Below are 26,400 nucleotides of genomic sequence, written 5' to 3' on the forward strand. Positions count from 1 at the left end.
GCTGAGAAACTACATTGATCTGTTCTGCGCCAGCCACTGTGATAAAGTGGCTGGTTTCCGTTGTTGTGTATGGAAAAGGGCCACTTTAGGTGATGTGCGTTTTGCTCCACCAATTTCTGACCTGCAATGCTTGCCTTTGCAGATGGAACATGAGGATTTTGTAATGGAGGGGCATGGCAAGACTCCACCTCCTGGTGAAGAAAACAAACAGTGAGTCACACGTTTATTTAAAAAGGGCCTTACCATAGTAAATGGTGTGAAGCACTCTTGTTTAAATGTGCTGGGAGCATTGGTTGTTCGTGTGGTGCTCACCCTTTTGGTTCCTTAAATATCCATATATAATAGTGGACGGTGGCTGGAAAAAAAAAAGAAACGCAGGATGTTCACTTCCCTTAAACTTAAAAGCATAGAAATTTGCATTCCAATTCTAGAAGGTAAATCAGAAGTTGTTGTAAAAGGGATAATCATTTTGGAAGCTTGACACTGAGGTAGCGGGCTTGTACATGAAGTTTTTATACGGCTCTTCACTGAAATAATGTGAAATATGATAGAACCAGGGCCTTGCTTTGGTGTACATATGGTAGATTGGTCCTCTTTGAAATACGAACCTTACTTCTTTAGAATAGATTTTATTTATAAAAGGAGGAGAAATTGTAAACAAAATGCTCTGTCAAGGATGAACAATTTAAGATGCTGGTATGCAGTGCTGTAGGGAAAGAAGCTTGATCAGAGAAGAAAACAAAAGATTTCCATTAGCAAAAGGCTTTTTCATATGACTTCAAACTGAAATCCAGTAACGGTTAGGGTTTTTTTTCCTGGATTTTTGTTCAGATGGGAAGAACAGAACCTTTTCCTAGAAGTATTGCAGTGATGGTTGACTTACATATTCTTTTCTTTAGTTAATACAATGATAATTCAGTGTTGGTACCATAATTTTTTTTTTCCTGATGTGCCTTTTGGAGCAAGCAAGAAAATGGGAAACTGACAGAACAGAACCCTTCTCCCATGCCTAGTTGGATGTCTCCTGATGAGGAGGAAATTCTCTTGTTGCAGAAAGACTGAGGTTTGACTTGGTGTGAAGATCTTCCTTGCCTTCTAGATAAGCTAGCAATTTTTAAGTCCATTGCCTCTGCAACAGTGAGAAACTTTCTGAGGTAGCCGTGATGAGTTCAGGGAAGTTCTAGTGCTGAACATGCACATTCTTTCCATCATGGAAGTGAGCCAAATTTCTCAAAGTAATTGCTACTATTTCTTTCTATTCAGACTGCCCGATTTACTGTAGTACGCAGAGATACAAAGCTTGTTAAAGAAGAAACTTTCAGAAAGTTGCAGAAGAAAAATCAGTGCAGAAATAAAAAGCAGGAGTTAGATTTCTGTTCTTCTGAATTGTTTCTTTAGATATCTAGTAGTATTATGAAACACATTATTGTAGTGAATAATACAAGGGATGTTATATTCGATTTATCATAGCCTTGTTTGTGGTCTTATTTTAGGTGCAAGTGAAGCTAGAATTACTTTACAGATGACCTGATCTCTAATTAGAGCTTTTCAAGTGCCTTAAAACATCTCTCCTCCAAAACTGTGGTTATTAGAGAATATGAGACCAGTAATAGGCAGGCATTTTTTTACTAATAAATTGGTGTTCAGGTGGCATCTGGGATCTTGTTATACAGATCCTGTCCTGAGGAGTATCATTCCTAATAATGTTGTTAATATTTTGACAAAAGTCTAAAGGTGCAAGTACTTGTTTTTTGCAACTGTAGCGTAATGCCAGCAAATTTCCATTCTGGGTATTGCTCTTTAAATTAATCACTTGAATCTTTTTCTACCTACAATCTCAAATTTTCAATTACCTAACAAAATTGTCTGCCTTGGTAGACATTACCTCTTGCTGTAAGTGACATTGATTTGGCATCTGATATAAATAAAATGATGATCACACAAAGGGTTGGTAATTTGTATTCTTAGGTGACTCCAAAAAGCTGCATTGATTTCAAATCTTTTGTTGTAGATCTCAAAAGAAAAAAAATCTGAAATTGTCTCTTCGTATTATTACTTACTTGCATTAGGGATTAATTGGACATCCTGGAGTGGGTCTCGTGAAGGGCCACAGAAAGGGACTGTAGCATCTGACATAAGAGGAGAAGCTGAGAGAGCTGGGACTGTTTAGCCTTGAGGTGAGAAGTCTTAGGGGAGGATTTTATTCAAGTGTATAGGTACCTCATGAGGGGATTAAGGAAGACTGAGGTAAACTCTTCACAGTGGTGCCTGCTGAAGAGGCAAGAAGTAATAGGCATAAACTGAAATAGAGGAAACTCAAAACATAACAAAAAATTTTTTAAAATTTTTTTTTTTACTGTGAAATGTGGTCAGACCTTTGGAACATGGTGCCCAGAAAGGTTGTGCCTCCTTCATCCTTTAAAATATTCAAAACCTAGCTTGGCACAACCCCAGGCAGCCTGCTCTAGTTAACCATACTTTGAGCAAGGGGGTGGGATTGACAGTCCTTTCTGTCTGCAACGATTCTGTGTACCTGTGTTTACTGTTGTCCTCCTAGTTGGTTTGAAATAAAATCAGAGCTTGTTAGTGAAAAGTAGATCATATTTTAAATGTTAAGTCAGATGTTCACTGCAGAAATAGCTCCACTAGCTGAAGATGCTTCCCTTCCTTTCCAGCTGTTTGTCAGACTTCCTAGAATTTACTGCCTCTACAGCTATGCAGATGGGATTTTTTTTTTTTTTTTTTTGGAGTGCTTCTAATTTGCTTTCTTGAAAAGCTGGCCGTGTTAATTTAATTGCCTTTCATGGGCAGCCTGATCTGGGTAACTCTGTACTGAATACTTATTTCCTCAACAATCTCAGAAGATAGGGTTTCAGCAGCTGACCTCTGAGGGAACTGACTTGAACCAGAGTGCTGGAGCAGTCTGCAAGTGTTAGCCTCCTAGGCAAGCCCAGCCATTTCTTAATATTTATCTGCATTCTGAGGGACTTGGTTTGAGTGGGCAATGAAAGAACAGAAATAAAAAGATACTTCTGAGAGACTTTCAAAGGAAGCAGTTCTTCCCTCGCCCTAGTTTCATGTGAAACTTCCTTTGCTGAAGTGCAGCGTCATAATGGATTACAAGGAGCCATCATTCATGGATGGCTTCTGGCACTTTATTTCTGAAATGCAACAAGCATTTTTTGTCAGTTTTGCTCAGGGATAAAAACTTGACATTGCAAGGGTACCTTCTAGTATTAAAAAAACCCCAAACAAAACAAAACAGCCCTGCTTCAGTCTTGCAAACCTTTCTTTTGCTGTAGTGAACAGTTCTTTCAGGCAGACTTACTATACAAAAGTAAGACTTACTATACAAAAAGTTGCAGCATTTGAAGATTTCTTTTTCTTTTTTTATTGAACTGTAGATGATACCTGAGAACTGCTGTTTGCTGGTATCTGTCACCTCTGTGGGGAAGAGTTACCCTGTCAGACTGTAGGCAGGGTCTTTAAAAATCTTCAACTGATCATTTACAACATTAATAAAATTTATTTCAATGGAAGCTAATTATGAAGAAAAGTTACCCATACAAAATCTTTAGTATGAATATGTAATGGGCATACTTGTCTCAAGTCCTTTGAAAGATTTGTAGTTTATACATGGTGCCTGTGTCACAAAACTGTTATGGTTGTGCAGCAGTGAGGGCTGCCACTTACTCTAAAACCTACACTTCGAAGAAGGTGAGTCTGCCTGGACTGCTGGAGCTGATAATGGCCATCTTAGACCATGCTTGTACTCTGGCAGAGAACCAATGGACTCCTTGAGAAATTGCTTCTTCTCACCTTTTAAGTACTCTGTAAATTCCTTGCTCCTCTCAGCTCTCTGGTATATGACTGTGTGTTACACCTGACCACATTATTTTGTTATGTGGCTAGTATGTTTGGTAAGAAACCCTTTTCCCTCTCTCCCAAAGGAAAAGTTTGGAGAAAGTTCAGTATCATTATGTTTAACTGAAGGTAGAGGCATTTTGTTAGAGGCTTTCTCTCATATTTTCATCTGTTATGAAGAGGTTGATCTGAATTACCGTGCTTAAGGGGTGAATATCTCTCCCCAAAATATTACATTTTACATGACAGTAGCTTCTTAATGCCTTGTCAACTGTAACAGGGCTTTTACTTTTTCACTTCTAGAGCAGAGATTAGCAACCAACTTTGATCCATAAACATCTTCTTGAAACAAACTTCTGTCGATGAGCAGAAAGCAGCTTCTCTTTGTACTTTTTTGGGGGTAGGAAAAAACCCTCTACTCAAGTCCTTAAGATTGTGCTCCTAGTTCTAGCAGTATTATTAGCAACTCTGCCTGTGCTAATAAATTATCTCCTGCTGTCACCACAAGAAACTTTAATCTGTTGGTGAAAAGGATCGTGTAATGAAAAAACTACTCCTTTTTATAAGAAAAATATATGTGTTTTACTGTTCCTGACTGACACATAGAAGTCTGTTTGACAGTAGCTATTTGGACAAAAAGTGAGCCAGATTTATTCTCATGTTTACTAGCAAGGTAAGCCAAGCTATTATTGCTGTCTGAAGTAACTCAGCTGGCTATTCCCCACCTGCTGTTTGCAATAATGGGAGAGAAAAGTCTTCAACTATCTTTGCAATTTGTAAATCTGGAAGAGGTTTATATTGTAAGAGAGATAGCAAAACAAGATCATTTCCATCATTTACAAAGTGTCATTGGTTAGACCTATGGGATAGCCTTTTCCCTGGTATGATAGCTTAATGTATAGATTCCGAGGCAAGAGTTTTTAATGAGACCCTCTAAAATTGCAGTAATGCCAGGAAGAGATTGCAACCAGTGAGGATCACAAAACTTAATACTGTTCTGTTACATTATTCTTTGATATTTCATCAAGAATATTCAGTGTCTTCCTGGATTTGTGTGACACTACACTTAAAAGAAAGTGGTAGCTAAAATGGTCTAAACTGGGAACAGGAATCATAGACTACTAAAATAATTTAAATTGGAAAGGACCTGTGAAGGTAATCTTGTCTAATCCCATTCTCAAAGGAGAGCTGGTTTTGAATGTTGAATCTAAGTTTTATCAGGCTTCTCAGGATTATTCTAGAGCCTTTCTGGGCAATCTGTCGCAATGTTGAGCACAGTCACGGTGATTCCTTAATATTCGGTAAGAATTTCCCTTGTTGCAGTTCATGTCCATTGCCTTTCATCTTCCAGTGTGCATGTCTGAAAGTCTAGCTCAGTCCTCATTAAAAATTCTACGTTTGCTTACACAGCAGAATTATCTCCCCCACTCCCCCAGTTTAGTTTAGTTATTTTAAAAGTAAGTGGAACAAGCTCTATCAGCCTTTCCTTGTACTGCCACTTAAAGAGCCAGTTAATAGGCTCCTTTGTTTCCAGCAGCCTGCCAATATTGGGTGCACATGTAAATATCCCTGCTGCAGTGGCATAAAATGACTGACCTTACTCTTTCATAGTGTTGCTGAAAACTGTAGAAAGGCTGCAGTGGTATATCCTGAAGATGATGTCTGCTTTGGTTGGGTAGTATGCCAGACTTCGTTATGAAGTACTACAATATTCTTTTGAAGGGTTTCTTTTAAGGTTTTCTTTTTAATACCATGAAAGACCCTAGCCATAACTTCTGCCCCTGTAGCATAACACAGTGTTCTTACCAAATTTAAAGTAAACAGCTAAATGCTTGCATAACAGGGATTTTTGTCTGATGTTTTAAGGACATTCCATATTACAGAAGGTATTGAGAGTTGTCTTGAGTACCATTACACTTTTTTGATTTACTGACAGTACAAACCTAAGCAGAAGCGTTTTTTGGAGGAAACATGCTGGGATTTTCAAAGTAGCCTCCAAATCCTAATTCAGATCATCAACTTAAATTTGGGGTACCTAAATTTAGGTATAACCCCAAATTGTGTTGAAATGTATGGGAAGTTATGTCTTTACCTTTGAACATAATAGTTGATGTTTTCAAGGAAAGGCATAGCTGATTTTTTGTTGCTGATTGTTTTATGTGTGTGCAGAGTAAGTAGCCTATTAGAGAAATATCCCCAAACACTGAAGTCCCCTGTTCAAGATCCTAACAAGCCACTACAGAGACATGGGCTATGTTTGTAGTGGTCATACCAGACACTTTTGTCACAGGTTATTGCCGTTCTGTTACTGTGTGAGAATATGCTTCAGTTCCAGTGATGCTTCAGGCTAACTTTGATATTGGCATCTAAGTAGAAGAGTTATAACTTTGACAATTCTTTTTCTTTTACATCCTTGGAGATTTGAAAGGATACTTGAGGACATGAGACCATTAGACTAAAACTTAAGATGAAAACTGGTCCAACTAAGGTTTAAGGAATATTTTCATCACCTTCATATTGTACAAGTCTTTTTATTCCCCATAGTGGAGTGAGTGGCAAGACAAGTTTACGTGTATATAAGGGGGCCCTGAGGCATAGAGAAAAGAATTACCCTTTGTTGTGCAATTGAGTGGGTAGAGATGGATGAGACAGCAGTGAATTCTATATCTGTAGAGGCAGCTATGTTTTAGCGGTAAGACTGGTAAGTCAGTAATGTTGCAAAAGCTGTCTTGCAATACAGTATTTTGAACAATGTAACAAAAATATGCAGAATTTATACTTATGCACTCCAAAATGCCAGAAGTTCCATCGTCTTCATGTTTTACCAGTTTAATGTTATACTTAAATATTTTGAAATTTTTGTACTTACAGTTAGAGGTATTACCCACAGGAAAACTCAGTAGTTTGAGTATTCTGACCAATAATTATTTAAAGTTAGGCACTCACTTCTGCAAGTTAGTCTTGAAAATATTTTTCAATTGTCATTTCATTGTTTTTAAGATTCCCCATTTCACCTCCTCAGTGATTTTATTTTTTTTTCCAAGCCATGAATTAGGAGGTAGCAAAGCATATAGCACTGTATGTTTTATTTTATCATGAAGATACAGGCTTTTCATGTACCTCAGCTAACCTGTACCATTAGTGTACTGTTATTTTGCAAGTATTTTCTCAATATGTGGAAAAACAGAAGCCGGATGACTGTTGAGGAAAAGAAAAAAGCTGTGAGAGATCACACAGAAAAAAGTCAACTCTCAAAGTTAAGTTCCCACTTACTACCCCAATCTGTTTAACCTAGACTGATGCTGAATATTGAAAGAGGAGAAGATTTGTGGACAGTGTACATTCAAAGTATGAATAGTTTGGAGCTGCTTTTCCCTAGAACTTTATAGTGCTTTCTTCTACATACCTTGTGGTAAGAACAGGCTGGTCTGTTTGGGTTCTCCTCCCGTTTGCGGTCCGCCCCCACCCCCCCGCCCAAGATCTGTATTTGTCCTGCATAGGAAGTGTACAAAGCCTGCTTCTGAATTTGCAGTCTCAGCTGATCAAAAGACTTCTTCACGTTTGTTGTCTTTCTAAAATAAGAGAAAAACATATTTTTCCATTCTAGCTTGCTTGGTTTATAAATATGATATTACAAAATACCAAGTAGGTAGTGACAGATTATTATCCTTGGTACCATTGGTTTCTGTAGTTGTTACAGTTAGTAGTAATTCTGATTGCTAGTGAAAAAGAGGGCATTCTGATTTATTGCTGTCTTAAAAGAGCTTACTGTACTTTGAAGGTGAGAGCATTTGCATACTGATCAAATTCCTAAGAATCCCAGAGCCTCTTTATTTCAGACACCTTCCCCCCCCCCCCCCCCCCCCCCCCCCAGTACCTTTCCAGGAAGCAAACTATCTACTGAACACTTTATTGACATCTCAAGTTCATTGTCTAAGGCGTCTTTTTTTTAGATCTGCTTGATTAGTGGCTGTGCTTTCTCCCTCTCCCAAGTTGCCCCTTCCTCAGGAGCTGCCTGAGGTAACTGCCCTCTGATGTATCATTTATATGGATGGCTGGACATTGCTCTCTTTTCAGCATTTCATTGCTATTTAGATGGCAACTGCTGGATGATATCTTACATGGGAATGAGATAACAGACTTAACAGCAAGCAAAATAATTTAAGGGCTGTTAATAATTTTGAGTCTTGTCTAAATTATTGTTTTGTCTATTCTTAATGAAAAAATATATTTTTGACAGATTTGTGGTATCTGTACCAAGTTAGTGCCATAGTTTTTGGTTTGCTAAGGATTCACTTTTTGGGCTGTTAACACAAGTCAGTGGCATCATAAATGTGTATGAATTACAGTCTTAAAACTTACTTTTTTCCTTTTGCCTCTAACTTAAGTTACTTTCTGGGTTTTTTTTCTGCTTCAGTCTCTCCAAAGAATAAATACATTCATCAAGTCTTAGGCATTTTTTGTGTGTACACCCAGATGAATGGTTGAATCTTCCTTTCAAGGAGATGAAGCGGGAAAGGGAAAAAAAGTCTAATAGCTTTACATTATATTGAGTTTGTGCTCTCTTGTTGTTTTCTGTGTCCAAAAAAATAGAAATTTTGGTGACTATCCACTATGGCTTAGAGATACCAGAGGTTAAAGGATAAAAAAGGTCTTGAAGTCTAAGAACTTGGTTCTAAACTGCAGATCCCATCTAGACACTTCAGGGAGTGATCATTATTGGTTAAAGAAGGGAGGAAAGAAAAAAAAGCAGCGCTTTATTCCATGTAGAAGATATGACTTACTCTGTATGACTAAAAATACTGTGCTCTGTGGTCAACATGGTATGAATTAAAAACTTGTTTACAGAGATATGTTAGAGCTCTTAAACTGCATGGCTTCTCTGGCATGCTGTGATCTGGAGAGCTGGTACGATTTCTTTTACTCCTACCTAGACAGATAGAATTTGCTGAACTCTTTGCCCTTCATTAAAATTGGTCATATTTGGGAGTCATACTGATTTTAGGTTAGTGCATGCATTTGGATATTTGTGACAGCTACAGCTTGTAGAATTTTCTGCATGGATAGCTAGCTGTTCTTTCCCTGATATTTTAAACTGAAGGGCTGTACATGAAGGCAAATTACTTAGGGAAGATGTTCAAGTCACTTGGAAAGAATCAGTTTACAGATTTTTGCAGCAATAAGTAGTGCTTTTATTAGAAAAAATAGTCAAATTAGGGAACTCTTCTTTTACAGTAATCCACTGAATATGCATTCCTTTTGTATTCTGCTTTTACTTTGGGTTGTTGGTTTTGTTTTTTTAATTATTTAACTTAGTGTATTATGGTTCCTTTAATGAGAACAAAGGAAAATGGGTTGGTGCCAGCTCCAACCAAGATGCCAGAAATTCCTTTGCTCAGAGGTTTCCGGGCCAGTGATTGAACTCCCCATACTAAAACTAAAGGCATGTTAGAACAATTTGTAGAGAGCAACTGGTCTATCTCACCATAAATTAATCTTAAAAAAAAAATAAAATAAAAAAAATAAAATTAAGTGCCATATAGCTTCCTTTCAGGTGGGTGGAAAAAAAAAAGGGGGGGGGGGGGGGGGAGAGAGATTGGACTAGAATAAGACTAACTCTTTCAATCCAAAAATCTTCTTTGTCTTTTGTGAGACCTCCTGTAAGAAATCTGCTTTGCGTGAGCAGAGTATACTGAACTTCAGTAGAAGCATGTCTAAAGGCTCCATATAAATAAGGGGCACTGTTGTGGTAAAGTGTTTCTAGACATGAAAGATAAGTTTTTCATTAAATATTCCAACCTGATCAGATGAAAATCCTTGCTGCTCTTTGTTTTAAAATGTTTAAAAGCTCTAAGGCTTAAACAGGGTTAAGGAAGGATTTAACCAGTGAGGTTGTTACTCCTTTTAAAGGGCATAGTAACAGCTATTGTTGATGGAAGGTCAGTTGAATCAATCATCTAACTGGCATGGTAATTCATATGCCATAAATAACAATTAGAAAGCAACTGCTTGCTATATATATGGGTGGAGTGATACCCTATACCATTTCTCTGAACATCTATTTATTTGAAAGAAATATTATCTTTTCACTGGCATAGATTGAATTGCATAAAACAGATAAACTTTTCCTTTTTCATTGATGTTTTGGCAGTTTATAGGATTTTAGAAACTGAAGAGGGAGACCAGTTAGGATAGGATTATAGTCTCTGAAATCAAGAAGCTTCTGAGATTATAGTACAGAGCCAGTTAACCAAATTCTATGAATACTAATTTGCACAAATTCCCTTGCATGTTATGTTACTGGAAAGTACTCATTTAATTTTCAAGGATATGGGTATAAAAACTTATTCAACATTTAGAGGGAGGACTTGATCGAATGGGAAAAGATGCTTGGGATCAACTCTTTCAGTTCCCTGAGTAGTTAAGTCTCATGCAATTGCTTTCCATGTCTGTATCTTTCCTAACTTAAGTTTGGAGTCTCTTGTCTGGTTCTGGTCAAGTGAGGCAGAGGAGTAAGAAATTCTAATACAGTTGTAACTACCAAGATGTTAAACTCAGCAACGTGCCTGAAGGAGAGACCAAAATTAATTTTCCTACTAAAAGGGCAGCTTCAGGACAAAACAAAATATCTGTTCTGGTTATGTCTGTTAGCTAATAGTCCATCATGTGTGTTTTGGGATTAGCTGCAGCATATGCTATTTTTTTGCCCAAGTACTGAAAGAGATGAAAAAAGGCTAGAGGAAGAGATCTGCATAGGGGGTCAATATACTGGTAGAGTCTTGGTGTCAAAGAAGTGGCTGCAGGCAGCTGGGGGGGATGGATTATTTATAGGCTGTTTGAGGAAAAAAATAGGTGGAAAAGTGGGTGTTTGCAGAGTTTGGTGAATGAAGTTTTCCTTCTGACTTGTTACCTTTCTGTGAGCACTTCACTAATGTATAGGGTCAGAATTTGGCTTGGCTTCGAAGGCATGTATAGTTCTTCAACTTTATACACTGTCAAGTTCTCAGGCCTTGTATTCTTTCTTTTGTCCATGGCAAGATAAAAACGAGATCTGAGCTTTAGTATGGTTATAATGCACTGTTGCAATATAAGTTTTGAATAGTAACGATGGCATGCTCCATTCCTAAAATGTGTTGATAGGTGCCTTTGTGTAAGGAATGCAAAAGCTGTTTAACCTTTTCAGAGACTGAGCAAGCTTTTCCTTTGTGGGAAGCTTTTTGTCATGGTACTTTTCTCTGAAGAAAGAATTTACATTATACTCTTGGTTACTATAGTTAAAATCCCCTGCCAGCTCTGTTTTCACAATTCTGCTCTGTAAAATGTCTCACTACTCACTAAATGTGAATGATGGTGGTGGGGAACCCCAAAACAAAACCCTAGTTTTCCTTAGGTATTAGTATTTTGTCCTTGAAGAATGCCTGAACATTTTGAAGTTTTGCACTCCTGCAGGAGAGGTCATTTGTCTTGTGCAGTGGCTTGTGTGCAATTGCTGTGAAGACTTAAAAAGCATGTTGGTACAGCTAGATTTAGCTATCATCTTCACTTTTCAGAAGTGTTGGGCATTCAGCATCTCTGTACAGAGAAAATAATTTAGAAGTGGTACGAGCTATCCTTTATCGAGGACTGAGGTGCCTGTGTCAAGTTCCTAGTTGTTACCAAGTCTAGGAAAGAAGATGCTTTGAACTCCTGGTTTTAACCTTAAATCTTTTTAATTGTTCTCTTGAAATAAATCATATGGCAGTTGTTAGAGCACACGCAGAATAGTTAAAACTCTTAATTCTATTCCTTAATTTAAGGGGTTCTCTGCTTTTTTTTATTATTAGAAATTTTGCAACTGTGTAACTTAGTCCTCATATACATGTCCTACCTTAAGAGTTACACTTTTCACTTCATCTCGGGCAAGACAGAGGGACCTTTCTGATACCTGCTAATTTAAGGACGTGTGCTTGCTGGGATTGTAATCCAGGTCAGCTGGTCCACTGGTGACTGGTCAGGGAGCTGGGGAGGAATTGGCCTCCGATTATCTTGTATCTGTTACTACATCCCCCCTTCTGGGGTTGGAAGAGGGAGGTCTAGGGAAATCTAGCTGATGAGCTGTAGTAGGACAGAGGGCATGTATGCTTCCGTTCACTTTGGCAAAAACGTCTGCCTTTTTGCCTCTTATGCTGCAGGAAGCAAATTCTTCACCAGCAGGAGAAAGGACAGTTGGTGAGAAGGCATTCATGCTATGAGAAACTTGTTAATATTTGAGGTTTCTGCTGAGGAATTGTATTGGGAGGAGCTGGGTGAACTTTTTCACTTTCATAGTATCAGCTATGAAGAACTTTCTGTGGGAGAAAAGTAAGTCTTAAATTTATTGCCACATGCGTATGGGCAATGTAGAAAGACCACTGGGTGGAGTCCAGTGTTGTAGGATGGCAAGAGCACAGCCTTCAAAGTAAGATATGGCATCACACTGTAGGACCCTGAGCCCAAACAGAATGCCAGCTCATGATAGAACGAGTTTTGCATAAGGACTGCATGAACTTAATCTCTTCAAAACTGAGTAAAGATCTACAGGTCAGACAGACCAGCTGTCCTTTTTGAGATAACTGTATGGTACAGTGGATGATACCTCAGTTTGTCTAGTGGACACTGGAGCATGCCTGTGTACATAATGTTGAAGCCTATTTTACTGATTCTTATCAAAAGGTCATCAGAAAGCATGGAGCTGTTACCAGAGCCACAATGCAGCTTAATATGAATTTTAAAACCCTACTCCTATCTCAGTTGAGATACGAGTGCAGAGAATCCATGATTGTAAGCGTCTCTCTTAATGTGCATGTGTATGTCTGCTCATACTGCATACTGTCCTCATAGGAGCACTGTGAAGCTTCATTAAAGTTTTTAAAGTGCTTTATGATCCTCAGATGGAATGTGCTCAGAAATGAAGTGTTTGTAATCAGGTAAGTTAGTAGCACATAACAAGGATATAACCTATTAACACTAGCTATTAACAGTGCTGTTAGCATCAGAAAGCTTAATGGTTAGGTTTTGAAGTGCAATTGCCTTTTGAAAAGGGATGTGCAGATTTTGTATATGCTGTGTATTTTTGTGTTCTACTCCATTGTTTTCTGAACTACTGCGCTGCTGCTTCTTCCACAGTTTTGGTTGGGGATATGCTGCATCAAAAAAACAACACCCCACCACCCATCCAAACCAACCAATCAATAAAAAAACCCCAAACCCAAACCAGAACTTTTTGTTAGCCATCTTAACCAATATGCCAATAGGAATAGATAATGAATGAGGTATGTTTCAGTTGGTAACTTAGTTGAAAAAAAATAAAATAAAAATTAAAGCATTTATTTCATTTATTTTTATATTAAAATAGGGATTTTGAAGTTGCTTCCAAATAACATTTTGAATGAAACAAAACATTAGTAATTTTTACCTTGTCAAGTGGAGTCCATGGTCCTTTACAGAAGACAAACTAGTCAAGGTAAACCTAGGCCCATAGCTCATACATTTTTAACAGAATGCTAAATAACCCAAGATGTTTTGTCCATGCTAGTTATTTAAGAATTGCCCATACTGGCCTCTCTATTTTTTTGTTTACTGATTATTTGCTTGTCCCCCCCCCAATTTTCTGATTAAAAAAGCTTTGTGAATAGAACACTGAGAAGGTGAAATTTTATAGTGGTGATTTGCTTGATATATAGAAACTCAAGTGAGTGCTGGGTGCTTAAAGATCACAGTATTACCAACTCCTTGAAGTAGAAGCTTCCAGGACTTAAAAGTGGAAACCTGGCAAGCCCTACTGAAGTTAAGAGTATTTATAATGCTGAGTAAAACATTTTGGCTTTTTAGAGGGAGTAAAATTATCTGTAGCTAGTGGATACTGTCATAGTCAGTGTGAAAATTTGTAGAACATACAGCTGCAATACTTAATTTTTCAGAGGGGAGATAGCTGTTTCATATATATGCTTATATATTTGCTTTTACAAAACTTTGTGTAAATCAGATGCTTAGCAGTTGGCTTGGATTTTGTCTTTGGATATTCAGAGCAATTGTGGTGTTCTCTTCAGGTCTTGCCACAGATAAGAATGTTCCCTGAGATTTCACTACATTTCCTACATTGCCACATTTGGATTAGCCCTACCACAAAGCATGGCAAGCTGTTACATCCAGCAGGCCGATTCTCTGCTCTGGTTTAGATAGAGCAACCACAATAGCTATCATCTAACTGCTTTTATTTCATTAAGTACCTGTAAATACAACCAGGCATCAGTTATTTCCAGAGTTTCATGAACCTTGAGAGATAGGTGTAAGGGTGGTTGCAGTGCAGACTCTAGTCCTGCTGAAGAAATTCCCTCTGGGGGAATCCCCATTCAAGGGTTTCTGTACCTTACCATGAGGGTAGTAAGAGCAAAGTGTGTCAAAACCTGAGCCACATTAGCTATTCATACCCTCCTGATGATTTTTTTTAAAACAATGTTTAGCCAATGACTTATGTAGTATGATAATATATAGTAATGGTTTTTATTCGTATTCATAAGATGTGCAGCTTCTGCCTCCCTGAACTTAATTCCTATGGAGTGCCCTCCTGTGAATTTTCAAGTTCATTTCATTCTGTGGTGGTTTTTCACTGCTAATCTGGTCTGGTTTACTTTCAACATAGTTATAGTTCAAAACTACAGAATTAAAAATGTGTATATTTTAAGGGTTCAATCCTGAGGGTGCTCCTGTGAGCTTCCCAAGCTGCTGTCAGTTATGGGATGGGGCACGGTTCTGTTACATACTCAGTTTGAGCATTTGCTACCTATGTTAGTCTGACTCGGGAGCAAGTCTCCTCATAGCAGATTCGTGCTCATATTACCATATTCTATTTCTGAACTATGTTCCTTTCTGTTTCAGCACATTCAAGGTAATGTCTGGAAACATCCTGCACATTTCTTTTATGTTGCAACATGTTGCGATTCTCTTTCAACTGCTCGAGCATTTATCTATGGAAATTGTCGGAAGAGACTATCAAGTGTCTGCTTAACGATTGAGTTGCAGCCTGAGACTGAAAACAGTCAAGGCAGTAGGAGAGACCGAGTTTGCTCTGCTGTCCTGCAGGTGATCCTGCCTCTGAACCTGGATTTCAGGTTGATGTGTTCATGTCGTGTAGGCAGTCCGGTTACAGACTGGATTAATTGCGGAGTGAAGATGAAGTTGTTCTTGTCCTTGAATCAGGATGGGGCAGTACTTAAAAAATGTGGTTTGCTCTCGAGGTTAGCGCTAGGGTCATGCGTCCCCCGGTGCACCGCGGAAGAGTGCGTGTGGCTAGTGGGACTTACACATTCCATCATTCACCGTTTATTGGCTCTGCAACCTTAATGTAGAATTAGCATAATTGGTTGCTTGCTTTTTAGCTAGTTTTAAAGAGGAAGGCTCCAGCTGAGTTCTCCATTTTCTCATGGCTCACCTATTTTACCCTTTCTGTGTATTGCCTCTGCGTGATGAACGGGGAAGGAGCAAGCGGGTGAAGAGGGCGTTAGAGCGGCGTTGCTTGGCGGGGAGAAGTTGGCCCCCGCTCCAGGAGAGCGCTGTCCCTTTAAGGCGGGAAGTAGGCCGGCCCCGTCTGGTGATTGACAGCCTGTCTGGAGTCACATGACGTGCCTCTATTTGAAGGTCACAAAAAAGCTTCTTCCTTTAGAGAGAGCAAGAGGGAGAGAGAGGGAGGGAGAGAGAGGGAGAGTGAGTGAGGGAGTTCAAGCCAAAATGGCCGACAGAGTCTCTGCTGGTTTCTGAACATTTGAAATAAAAACAAAAAGCGAAACAAACAAAATCATTTTTGGATTTTTTTCATTTCCATTTCTACCTTGTATGCCTCAACTCGCTGGATTTAAGCACTGCTGCACTTTATGAGGTTAGTGGTATATTTATATTTTATTATTCTTTTTACCTATCAGATTTTGAAGAGCCTGGAGCTGACCGTTTTCATCCTTGGTTTTGCAGAGGTGCTTTTTCTAACACGAATACTTGCTTCAGATGTTATCTGGTTTTATGCGTAAAGCACTTTTAGAGGATTTTTAGGGCTTTTTTAGAAGGAGGTCTCCTTGGAAGTGTATTGTGGATTTTGAAGAAATTTGTAATTTAAAACACTTAGGCAAATTGCAGACGATCGTTTGTATTCCAAGGTGGTGAAGTACAAGATAGTACCGAAAATCCTGTTTTATTTAAATAGAGGCTTTTTAAACAGTGATTTCTTCCCCACAGCACCCCAAGCTCTTAAATCTGCTGCAAAAATTTGCATATATAAAAATGGGTTTGCATTTTTTCTGCTGCTGGGTCCGACGAGGGACAGATGGGGAAGTGTTCTCACCGGGCTGTCCTTCCCAGAGAGAAAGGAAACAAACCCTACCATCGCGCACCCAAACACTTGCAGTGCTGGGAGCGGGCGGGGAGGCCGGGGGTGAGGGGACGCCCACCCCGGCAGCCCCGGGCGCTCACGGCGGCCGCCGGCTCCTGCGCGGGCTCGGGCTGCCGCGCCGCTCCCCCTCCCCCCGCCGGGGCGGCCGGATCCGCGGTTTCGGCCGTCGCTGGGACCAAATGCTCCTGCCCCATAAACATGGCACCGGGAGTTAAAGCGACCCGGGCGTGCTAGGGAGTGCCGGCTTTAAAATGGTCTTGCCGTGCCCAGTTGCCCAGCAGTAAGGGGACCCTCTCCGCCTTAACGGGTCTGGCGACTGATAAAATGTGGGGCAGATATTTAGGAATGCACGCTTGCAAATGCAAGATGCTGGGTGCTACCGTGATGTTTTGTAGACTTCTGCTCCGTATTCTTTACCATGCAGACGAATACTCGTTTTATAGTAAATGTAGCTAAAAAGCTGTGTTTTCTCGCTTTTTTTGCCCCGTCTCCTATGCTGCTAAAACTTAAATCCAAGTTATTTTTGCATGTCCCTCCAGAACCAAGCAGAAAATTAAAGGGAAATAGCTGAAGCTTGCTCTCTGAGAATAGGCACCTCCTCCTGCATTGTAAGAGTGTGATGTAATGCTCCTTTTTGTGAGGTTAAATGAAAAAATTTCTCTATGGTGGTATACATTATTCTTCACCCCTTCCTCATAGACCTTGTACTGTGATTTATTTTTTTTTTTTTTGTAGCTGGATATTTAAGCAGCAGACAATTACACAAATAATCAGTGAATGTACTTTCAGATTGCAGTGTATGTGTGCATTGATTATGGTTAGCAGGTCAAATTTGTAAATCTACAAGGTGGGTCATATTTTATATTTCTTTGTGGTCTTACATCCATACAGTTAAATACAAATGGAGGAGACAGACTTGTGTATGTTTACTGTAAATGTATCTGGCTGTCCTCATTATACTCTTGTAGTGTATATCTGGGCTTTTTTTTTCCACTGGCTAGCAATATTTGCAATAATTCTGTAGTGTATTAAGTTTCTCTTGGAAATTAAAGGTGTTATTTTAAATCAGAGCAAACCAATAAAAAAACTACTCAACTTTGATACAGTGTATTGTGCTGATAATTTTGGTCTTACAAAGTTTAGTAGTAATGGATAACCCTGTTTGTGTATGAATACATCCTCCCTGTTCAGGGTTAATGAACTTACTAGATTCCACCCGCATGTTGCTGACATGTATCCGTGTGGGGGAATATTACAGAAATGTTCTGTTTCTTTGACCTGATGCACCCTGATGGTTTTTGTTAGTCAAAGCCTTCTTGGGCTTAGTGGAGATCCTGAAGTAGCCAGAATATAGCCATATACCTGTTGATTGACAAACTTAATTAGCTATTATAACTGTTTCCCAATGCAGTGTAGAGTAGTAGTGTTCTCAGATTTGGTACTTACTGGACCAAACATCAGTTATGTAGTTTATATCATAATTGCTGTAGCACAGGATGGCTGAACTGAGGAAGGAACAAAAACGTAAATTTTGTCCTGAGTTGGGAACATTGTAAGATGTAGCCTTCCCAGAATCTGTGCTTGAGAAAAGTGCCTGCCTTTCCTGTATGTATTTTTGCCTGTATATATTACGTGTGTATATATATACACGTATACATATATTATATGTGTATGTATAAATGTTAATATAGCTTGATTGTTAGGAAGATGGAATACAGGATATTTTATAATAACTCCAAATGCTCATAGCTATAGAAGCTGTCACGGATCAGAAGAAAAGCAACTATTGAGAAAAATAGAAATTATTCCAGTACAGAGTCTGTCAGACACTTAAGTAGCTTTGCAGGACAGTACACTGTGAATAGGAAGGACCAATTAAAATAATTCCTCATATAAATATGTCTTTGACCCATCAAATCTTAGCGCAGGGTGTGTTGAGGACTCTGCAGCCTGTGAAATGATAGGGTTTTAAAAGTGTGAGTCTGGGCAATTCTCAGTACTGTTTGCATTCAGTATGTTCCTGCAGCTCAGAGGGAACAAAACACTTAAAATCGTTTTGAGACCTGACTCGAGTTGTAATTTCTAGATAAATTTTAAGCTTGCAGAAGTGTTCAGGCAAGGGAGCCTTTTTTGCTTTGTTCGGTTTATAGTGATGACACTGGGTTCCGGAGCTCTTTTTCCATTTTCTATTTGCATTTGTATGTCAATTGTTATTGGTATCTACAGGAATCAGTCCCTTTCCAAAGCAGACTATTTTAGTAGGTTGAAAACTGCAGTGAAGTCTGAGTCAGCAGAGCCCCTGGAGGTTTTTTTGCACTACATCTAAGAGATTCTTGAGAAATAATTGACAAGAAAAGCCTTATTAGCATTGAGCTTCAATATACAGGAGCCTGTACTTCTAGTGGGGAAAAAAATTCAGGGAAAACAAGTGTCTGAAAAATCAGTATTCTTAGTTTCGGCAGCTTTTTTGGCCACTTTCTCTCCTGCTGGGAAGGAAAAGAAAAACTTCATAAAATCACATAGTGTTTCCTGGCTGGTTTCAGCTAAACCTAAACTTTCAAGACCTTTATTTCTTACTAATAGATGGCTGAGTAGAGGAGAAAGCATCCAAATCTATAAAAGAAGAAAAATCTATAGAATTAGTGCATTGTTGGAAGATAATTTTTATCAGTACCTTTCCTAGTACCCTAGCAAAAACTTGTTGCAGCTTGCACCTTGAAGCAGAATTCTTTAATTCTGGTCATTATGGATCTACTTTCCTTTTGGTGACCAGGGTGGAAGGTGAGAAATTTAATTTACGGTTTATTTTGAACAATGTTTGTTAGAATCTGCACATTTGGTATTCTCTTCAACTGGCACTTGTTTCATAACTGAAAAGCTTGAGGGTGTTTTGCTTTAATTGATCATGAAGAAACCTCCATCCTTTCTAAGAGCTGTTTCAGCTTAAGTATTGGGTTTCTATTTAAATAGCTCAAGACAGGAAAAAGATGCATAGGATATTTAGCTCTAAAAAGCTATATACTTCATGTCCTGTCAAGGGGATCGGGTCTGGGTATCTGAGTTCCAGTTTTGAAATCTTCCTGGAAGTCTTGTAAAGGGTGGTGTGTAATGTCAGTGTGAAAGTAGGATGTCTTTTTACTTAGAAGAATCCTGCTGAGGAAGCTGGTTAGATTTTAAGTGGCTCAACTTTAAATATTTAGCTGTAATTATTGCTGCAGAATTAATTTGATAAACATGTAGACTTCAGTCTAGGTGAGTACAGAGGTTTATTGCTTCTCAAAGCAAGACAAGTTTAGTATTTATTTCAAGAAACAGCAGCTTTAGTTGCTAATAAAATACTGGTATTTAGTTGGTATGATTTCAAAGATTGGTCAGATGTCTGAAGTTGGATGTCAGGGTAACACTTTCTGGCCATTTCAGCGTTGAGGGCAAATGCGGAGACATCATGGCGATAAAAAATAGTATATACTGAAAATAATTCTATTTCGTTTTAGTGATGGCGCCATAATTGTTTTGAAGGGTGTGGTGCCTTTCTGTATTTGTGGTGAATTCCAGGTCTAGAGCTGTACATCTAGCACTTCTCATGTGCTTAAATTCTTCTGCTTAAATTCACGTGCTTAAATTCTTTTTCTCCTCTATACATAGGCTTACAACCTAAGAAGGCAACGAGAAGGACCATATAGCTTGGGAGCAGCATGAATATAGGCAAACCCTGATTTTTTTTTTTAAATTTTTTTTATACAGTGCCATCAACACACTTCTGAAAGGAGTTCTGAAGGTTTTATGGATGTTGTAATTTCAACCGTTATTTTCCTGTCTGTATACAGTATGCTGCCATTATAGTTCAGGGCTGAAATGCTTTGGTGCTACTAGAATTACATATTTACAATAATTTCTGAAAGGTCACATTTTAAGAACTGGTTGATGTGGTATTTGGATATTATAGTATTGGCAAATTGAAAGATAAACCTTGATTCTCTTTCAAGATATTATACTTCCAGGACTGCTTTTAATTAGCCTGTTTAGTCTTGTGGGAAAACATAAAACAAGATATGAACCATGGAGGTTTTTTGGGTACCTAAGAGAAGATACATTAATAAAACATGAGATGATCTTTAAAGGCAGAACAAATCAAACCAAGGGTTAAACAGCATGGAAAAATATGTGCTAATACACCTGGAGGGGGGAGTCTTGTTAAAAACCACATGTAGTAAGTATGAGATTTGTGTCTGAACTTAATTAAATGGATGTTTGTATATGTTAGGCAGAGAAAATTATCTAGAAGTACTTCAATATTGATAGTTGGGAAAATGCTTCAAAATACAAAGCTCATGTATTAATACAAATTTATGTTAAATTGAGACTTCTAGAAGCAAAATTGGAATTTACTACAACAACAAAACTGAAACAAAGCATCAAGATATAACTGCGTTTAATTTCATGCCAGCAGGGGAGTGATTCTCTTTTTAGGATAGTACTTCTGAGGCCTTAACTTCAGAGTGTTTTCATCAGTAGGGGAGGTCGACAATTTTTGAGGTAGCTCAGATAAGAGCAGTGAAACGTAATAGGAGGTAGTCTAGCAAAATAACACTTCAGCTCTTTTATATTTATTTTTATAGATACATGCATTCTCTGCAAATGAATAAGTTGTTTAATTTGTGTCAGAATAGCATTATTTTGACACTTGAGCTCCATCATAGTTGAGTGTGCTTTGAACAGGATAGTTAACTTCAGCAACTGAAAAGCAGAAAGGCACAAATATTTTTAAGGTGGCCATTCTTCTAGTTCCTTTAAGAGTAAACAAAACCCCGTTGTGCGTGTTTAAATTATGAAATAAGGGGAGGGTGCTTATCTTTCCTGGTGTTCTTAGTAGATGCAGTTAGGGCTTCCTGAAGTAAAGATATGGGTATAGCAGCTAAACCCAAAAACTGGTATGAACTTGAGCAGAACATTGTCTTAATTTCTGAATCAGAGAAGTATTTTTTTTAGAAAAATAAAAGAATGGAAAAGTTACTTCTGGTATTCTTAGTATTTTTTTTCTTAGGCACAGCATTTGTTAAACAGCACAATCATAAGCTACCATCCGCCTATAATTATATTGGGCACAGCCTCCATGTACATGAGAACATGTGAAACTTCACTGCAGTGAGACTATCAGAATTCTTTTTTTTTTTTTTTTTTTTTAAGCATGTACTCACCATGCCTTTTTTGAGCTTTTTGGGCTAGCTGACCTATATGAAAACAGGAAAGGTTAAATATATATTCTGTTAATGTCACTTAACCATTAATTAGAGTTGAGCTTAATTGTTCCATTTTACGTTTGCTCTGTGGCAAATATACACAGATGTGTTGTCATCATGGCTTAGTCTACATTTGTGAACTTGGTTACACCTGAGCCATCCAGTTCTCCAGGATGCAATGTCATGTGTCACTTATGGAAGACTTACTTTAAGGAAGGCTTGTTTCTTCCACTTTTTTCCCTGGTTTAAATTTTACTGCTTGTGGTAAAAGACATTGCAACTTTAATATTGGAGTCCTAATGTAGCAGCGTTCTTGTTCTTCTTGCAGCTTCTGTATTAGCATTTATATTTTTTATTGTATATAATTTCAGTTAGGCAATCATGTGAGATCCAGGGTCTAATTTAAAACACATGGTTCTAATTCTGTGTTGATATTCTAGATATACTTGTCTACAAAACAGCTTTCTTTGGCAAAAGGGTGTCTGCTACTGAGACCTTCATCAACTAAAGTGAGACTGATACGTTCTGATACATCACTTTGCCAGCTAAATATATAGTATGTTTATGCTCAGCCTTTTGCTGAACAATTCATAGGGAGGATGATTTGATCACAACATACAAGTGAATTTTGGTATTTTAATACTTGGAAATTCTAATCTGATAACTCCTCCTTCTGGATTTTTTTTCCATGCTGTTTTGCCTCTTACTGGAGAGAGTTTGAGGACAATAAAAATGAACATGGATACCTTCTATATGCAGAGGAGGGGAAGGCAGAAGGAACCAAAACTTACCTAACATCCTTTCCTAGCTTATACATACATGCATCAAAAACTGGTAGTCCTGCAGATCAGGAAATAGTAATAAGATAACTTGATCCCCATGTGGATTTTAAAAAAATGTATTCTTCTGTATTCCAATTAAGACTATATAAATAAACCTTCCCTATTCTGTTAGGCTTTACTGGGGTACTACTAATGTTATTACCCTGCTATTTTATTCAAGGGAACTTCTGTGGTAAATACTAAAACAAAACAACAAACAAACAAATCAAAACCCGTTAAAAAAATATACAGCACATGGAAATGGAGGATATCCTATTTAGGTTATACATATGTCATTCTATATGTTGCTCTGTTTTTCTTTGTGGATGTCCTTACAAGTTCATGTGCACTCGTTGGAATCTAAATGTTAAAATTGTCAGTAAAAATACTTGGTTAACCTGAAGTAAAACCCCAAAAGCTTTTTTGAACCTAGTGTAAAAAAAATGCTCCAGCTGGTGCTATAGAAGTCAGTTGTAGCAATATTAATGGGAATTTTAAATAAATAGCCCTGTGTTAGTCACATAAATTTTCTGTCCGTTGCAGGTACTGTTCAGATTATCTGTTTGATACATCTCAACCAGACCAAACAATGCCGAGAGAGAGAAAGTGGACAAGGCATTAGGGTTACTTCTGTTTTATTTTGTCTTTACCCATGTCCTGTAATCCTATTCAGAACAGATCTAGGTTACCCTGGCAGGAATGTTTGCTAACTTGCTTACTGGCCTTGCTGTAGTATTCATGACTGCTTCATCTGATGGAAACACACTGATGGTAGTGTGGTGTAGGAAACTAAAAGCAAAGTCTTATCTAGGTAACGATTTAATCTTCATAATAAGTTGTTTAGATGTACTTCTTCATGATGGTATTTCTCTAACTTTCTAGGATTTAATCAGCAAACATATTTTGAAAACCACTGAATTATACTGGAAAGTTTTAGTAAATGACCTGGGATGGGAGAACCTTTGTCTTATATGCAAGTAGTTAGTTATCAGCATTTTGAACCAGCTTAGTCTTCCTTGTGCAAAAGCTGTCTGAATTAACATTTAACCACCTTATCTTTGCACGGTAGCTATTCTGGAATGGCTGTTTCTGATTAAATCCTTGAGTGACTGTTTTTATCACAACACGTTATTCTGGATTAATTTACTCTGCTCTAGTGTTAATTGGGAGACAGTTTTGCTTTATGTTTACCACTTTCTACAAATACATTCTATGTCCTGATACAGAAAAACTGTAGGAAGTGTGTTCTTACCAGATTTCAGGTAAAACAAGGTGAAAAAGCCAAAAGCAGGTGAAGGCTAAATTTTTGAGAGTCTAGGAGTTGCATTGGCAGTTTAACATACCAGAAAGCTACAGTTGCTTAGTTCTTTAAGCTAGCTCTTTGTGGTTAGATCATTAATAACTGAACAGGTTAATTTTTGGAAAGTCAGCCTGTCTTGATAAGGTTTTGTGGACAAGGTTTTTTCCAGGGTGGATTTAAAGGCAGTGTATACTTTTTTAAAGGCGATGAGCTGTATTTGTGTGGTTGCATCTTTGGTTTTCAGGAAAAACTGGGGTTAGCTAGTGTCAGTCTCCATTACATTCTGCTTCAGTCTAGATAATGTGAAGTGAAACTCTTCCACAATAGACTTGCAAGTATATGATCAGCTTAAGTTCACGTAACTTCCCTTGATCTTAAGAAAACTTGTATTTTAAATGATGTTTCAGTTCATGCTAGTTAACTTGATTAAGCTTAAGTCCTTCTTCCCCTTTACATTCCTAGGCCATTTTTCTATTGTTAAAGTAATATTCTAAAATATTAAATTTTGTAATTGCTTTAGCTTGAGCATTGCATGCCCTGTGCGTTAAATGTTAAGCTGTTAAAAACAGTCTTCATCACTGGTTCAGGGGGTTAATAAGAACAAGGTTGTAGCTCATTCTGCATTGTAAGATTAAATACAGCAGATAACTTGATTTCATTTTTTCATACTGTTTTTTAACAAACTTTGAAATAATTGCCTGCTTTTCAACCTACACAAATATCAAAAGATGTAGTATCATGTATGTTTGTATATGCATGTATATAATATGCATGTTGACAGTTAATGCAGTTAAAAACTGCAAGGTATCAGCTGACACATGGAGATGTCTTAGTGGGCCTTAGGGATTAAAGCCATAGCAAAAATTGCTCTCAAAGTCAATTTTGAGTTTTTTGTTTGGGAAGAGCCTGCACAAACAAAGCAAGTGCCATTCTGTAAGGTCAGTGTACGGTTGAAAAGGAGCAGCAGAAAAATTTAGAGGCTCTCTGAAGGCCACACAGAAAGTCAGTGGCAGAGCCAGACTTGAACTCAGAAGTTCCTGGCTTGTGGCCTGGGGCTGAAGCCAGTTGTACACAGCTGTACTGAATTGTGAATAGAATAATGCTTTCTTTTTCTTGTATGGGAACAAAGCTGATTTAACTAAAATTATAATTTGGGTAAAAAGATGGAATTGTGTATTTCACCTTTTTCAAAATTTCAAACACTAAAAGTTCTGTTCCGTGTTAAAACTTGCTTTCAGCAGTTGTGGATTTCAACCATACTCCTTGATAAGTGAATGTAGCTGGGTCATAAATTGTAACAAATCATAGTGCAGTGCCTTGAGGTCAGACTAAGGGCTTTTGCTGAGGATAAAGGAATTCAGGGCTTAAAAGCTGCTCTGCACACTACCTTGAGAAATACTACCATTACAAAAAAAATTCCCTGAAAGGTACATGATTTTTTTGGATGTTTTACAGTAGAAGTGAAAACCTAGGTCAGCGGTAATCTTCCTGAAGTAACTGTTTATTAAACTGAAATTCAAATTCTGTATTTAACATTTGTGAGGTTTTTAATGAGACTTCAAACATTGTTATCTTTAGTGCGGTATGAAAGAAGAGAGAACCTGCTGTAGGTTTGCAAACTGGTATCTTCTTCCTTCCTGAAGTAAAAACTTATCTTTGAGTACCTTTTCTTGCATGTACGTACAGTTTTGGTTATTTGTGGAGGTTTTGAGCTAAAATAATATTACAGAATCAACATCACAATTGGAAGTTATTTTTCTGTACTGTTACAAATCTTGGCAGGGATTAGTAAATCCATTTTCACAGTAAAAAGGACTTTATTTTTTAGGTAAAAAGTTATTAGTTCCAAGCTCGAGCAAAAAAGTAGTTTGGAGTGTTTTTTTCTCAGGTACATTTGCTTTATCTGTGTACCATTTCTTGCTAACCGAGGCCCTGTGCAAATTTATAGTAAGGAAGTTTTCCTAAATTACTAATGTGGAACCTAGCTAGAGAAAACAAACGGTAAAAAAACCACAAACAAAAAACACCTAAATGTTTTACTAGGAAAAAATTGTCATTTTGTTGAAAACAACAAAATTGTTGAATGGTTCCATAAAGAAATCCAGCTATTGAAAATTTAACAATAAAATATTTCACTTCAGAAGCATTGAAGCACTTAAGCCCTCCTTTCTCATCTCCCCCACTCTGCAGTAGTGCCACAGTGTCTCCTGGTGTGTGCACTGTGACTGTATCTCACTGTTGGGAAAGAATTGTTACTGAGTAGTGTGCATTTTGAGGCTGCATCTAAAACTTTTCATTGGCAGTTAAGGAAAATCAGAATAATTTGGGCATTACAGTGGTCTGCTTTTATATTTGCTCTCCGCTTTTATACACCCTGCTAACTAAGCCAGATGGAAAATGCTCTCTGCGTTTCCCTTTAGGTTTCAGCTATTTGGGTGTTTACAAGTCCCAATTCCCTTTGCTTGTGGCTTCAGAAGACATTTAAACTGGATGTCTGTCAGGTTTGTTGCGCAAGCCTGGGCCACTTAGAGATTGACATTGTTGTGGCAGTTCTTGCTCTGTTCACCTATTACAGCTGGTAATATGTTGTAATTAAATTGTATAGTTCTTCCCAGCAGGTCTTCCAGAAATTCTGTAACCATATGGTGATGTGTGGATGCATTTAGAGTAGAGTTGCTACCCAGTCACCACCTGAAACAGTGTTATGAATTAGATTCTTGCAGTGCTAAGTGGGAGACACAGCTGAGCTTGTGTCATTCTGAGCTTTGTTGCCCCTAT

General features: G+C 38.0%; 1 protein-coding gene across 9 annotated transcripts in view; it reads left to right on the top strand.

The window, feature by feature from the left end:
- TNRC6B (trinucleotide repeat containing adaptor 6B) overlaps positions 1-26,400 on the top strand; it is a 134,669-nt gene that overhangs the window by 40,834 nt on the left and 67,435 nt on the right. For 8 of the 9 annotated variants that reach the window (XM_074902523.1, XM_074902526.1, XM_074902525.1 and 5 more), the window contains exon 4: positions 143-210. In XM_074902523.1, coding sequence (XP_074758624.1) covers positions 143-210 — 68 coding nt within the window. Of the gene's footprint in view, positions 1-142; positions 211-15,571; positions 15,758-26,400 lie in introns of those variants that run through there. The other variant, XM_074902529.1, reaches the window with a different exon arrangement.

The sequence above is a fragment of the Athene noctua genome, chromosome 3 (genome assembly GCF_965140245.1).
Source record: "Athene noctua chromosome 3, bAthNoc1.hap1.1, whole genome shotgun sequence".
Lineage (NCBI taxonomy): Eukaryota > Metazoa > Chordata > Aves > Strigiformes > Strigidae > Athene > Athene noctua.